Source organism: Pyrus communis, chromosome 2 (assembly GCF_041283825.1).
Source record: "Pyrus communis isolate YQ-2024b chromosome 2, ASM4128382v1, whole genome shotgun sequence".
Classification (NCBI taxonomy): domain Eukaryota; kingdom Viridiplantae; phylum Streptophyta; class Magnoliopsida; order Rosales; family Rosaceae; genus Pyrus; species Pyrus communis.
The window spans coordinates 2,139,167-2,141,499 of record NC_142566.1 but is presented as its reverse complement, the minus strand read 5'-3'; the positions used below and the strand labels follow the sequence as shown (position 1 = coordinate 2,141,499).

At 44.1% G+C, this 2,333-nt stretch overlaps 1 protein-coding gene across 1 annotated transcript; it reads left to right on the top strand.

Annotated features, from left to right (window-relative positions):
• Nucleotides 1-2,333, top strand: LOC137748059 (subtilisin-like protease SBT4.13). The gene has a single exon (XM_068488158.2). The coding sequence runs from the start codon at nucleotides 1-3 to the stop codon at nucleotides 2,176-2,178; it is 2,178 nt and encodes a 725-aa protein (XP_068344259.1). The 3' UTR covers nucleotides 2,179-2,333.

Below are 2,333 nucleotides of genomic sequence, written 5' to 3'. Positions count from 1 at the left end.
ATGGCAAAGCACGGAGCTCTCCTGTTTTCTTATGCTTTCTCCATTATTCTCTTGCTCACTTTGAGTTTACCGTCTGAAGCCGCTGATCAGGAAGAAAGAAAGACGTATATTATCTACTTGGGATCACTTCCTAAGGATGAGCTGTTCTCGCCATTGTCTCACCACATTGGTATTCTCGAAGGAGTTACCGAAAGCAGCTCTGCTTCGAATCTCTTGGTCAGAAGCTACAAAAAAAGCTTCAACGGATTCGCTGCAAAGCTCACTGACCGAGAAGGAGAAAAGCTTGCTAAGATGAAGGAAGTTGTCTCCGTGTTTCCGAGCAAAACTTACAAACTCCAAACAACAAGATCCTGGGAATTCTTGGGCTTCAATGAGAAGCACAAACGAAATCCTACTGTCGAGAGCAATGTTATTATTGGTGTCATCGATTCTGGGATATGGCCTGAATCTAAAAGTTTTAGCGATGAAGGTTTTGGTCCAGCTCCAAAGAAGTGGAAAGGAGTTTGCAAAGGAGGCAAAAACTTCACTTGCAACAACAAGATCATTGGAGCTCGGTTTTACACTGATTCCTCAGCTAGAGATGAGAATGGTCATGGAACTCATACTGCCTCAACTGCAGCAGGAAATCCGGTAAAGGGTGTGAGCTTTTATGGACTGGGGCAGGGAACTGCAAGAGGAGGCGTTCCCTCTGCGAGGATTGCTGCATATAAAGTTTGCAATTCTAAAGGTTGCTCTTCCGAAGGGCTCTTGGGTGCTTTTGATGACGCTATTCATGATGGAGTTGACATCATTACAATTTCAATTGGAGCCGAAACTGCAGCCCCTTTGGATCAGGATCCTATAGCAATCGGTGCTCTTCATGCAATTGAGAAAGGGATACTAACCTTGCAATCCGCAGGAAATAATGGCCCTGACGGAGGTTCTGTATCAAGTGTAGCACCATGGATTCTTGCAGTTGCAGCAAGTAGCACAGATCGTCGCATTATTGACAAGGTTATTCTTGGAAACAGGACGCTTGTCGGTAGTTCAGTGAATGCTTTCAAATTAAATGGAACAAGTTTTCCGTTGATAGAAGGCAAAGATGCAGGTCAATGCTTGGATTGTGAATTAGGTTGCATGGACCCTAATTTAGCTAAGGGAAAGATTGTGGTATGTTCTGATGCTGGGGGCAGTATTGAAGCTCATCGAGTCGGCGCAATAGGTGCGCTAACTAGCACTACCAAACCCGATGTTTCTTTCATTGTCCCACTACCTGCAGCAAGTTTTGGCAGTAAAGATTTTGGCGCCGTCGAGTCATATCTCAGCTCCACAGCCAACCCTCGAGCAAAGATACTAAAAAGTGAAGTCATAAAAGATCTTGCTGCACCTACTATCGCTTCCTTCTCTTCACGGGGGCCTAATTCCATTTTACCTGAAATTATCAAGCCGGACATAACTGCCCCGGGGGTTGATATTTTGGCTGCATATTCACCTGTTGCTCCTCTCACAGAGAGCTCTGAAGACCAGAGGCATGTAAAATACAGTATCTTATCTGGAACCTCCATGTCTTGCCCGCATGCTGCTGGTGTCGCTGCGTATATCAAGACATTCCACCCCAACTGGTCTCCATCTGCTATCAAATCATCTATTCTTACTACAGCTGGGCCTGTGAATGGCACCAACAATTCCACCTCACCGGGCGAATTTTCGTATGGATCTGGGCATATCAATCCTATAAAGGCTGTAAATCCGGGGCTTGTGTACGAAACTTCTAAGAATGATTACATTAAGTTGCTATGCTCTATCTTGGATGAGTCCAAAGTTCGACTCATTTCTGGAGACAAAGGCCCTTGCTCTGCAAGTACTGGCAATAAATCGGCCAAGGATCTCAACTACCCTTCGCTCGCTGGTAATGTTTCTCCGGGAACTTCATTTTCGATTAAGTTTCCAAGAACAGTAAAAAATGTTGGCGTTGCAAACTCCACATACAAGGCAAAGATCATCTCAAAGCTGGGAGTTAACATCAAGGTGGCGCCTCAAGTTCTTTCCTTCAAGTCTTTGAATGAGAAAAAGACCTTTAATGTGACAGTTTCTGGAAGAGGTATGCCATATGGTTCGTATGTATCTGCGTCATTGGTGTGGACGGATGGCACTCACAGCGTTCGAAGTCCAATTCTTGTAACCAGCTTCTCGGCTTGATCATGAGTTCATCAATGGGCCTTCATTGCTGCAAATAAAACGTATTTAGTGATTGTATATCTTTCCATTCTTCATTCTGTTCAAGTTGTTGTAATAAATATGGCCAGAGTTTTGAGCACCATGTTGAAAATCTGTTTGTAATATATAATTTCTCA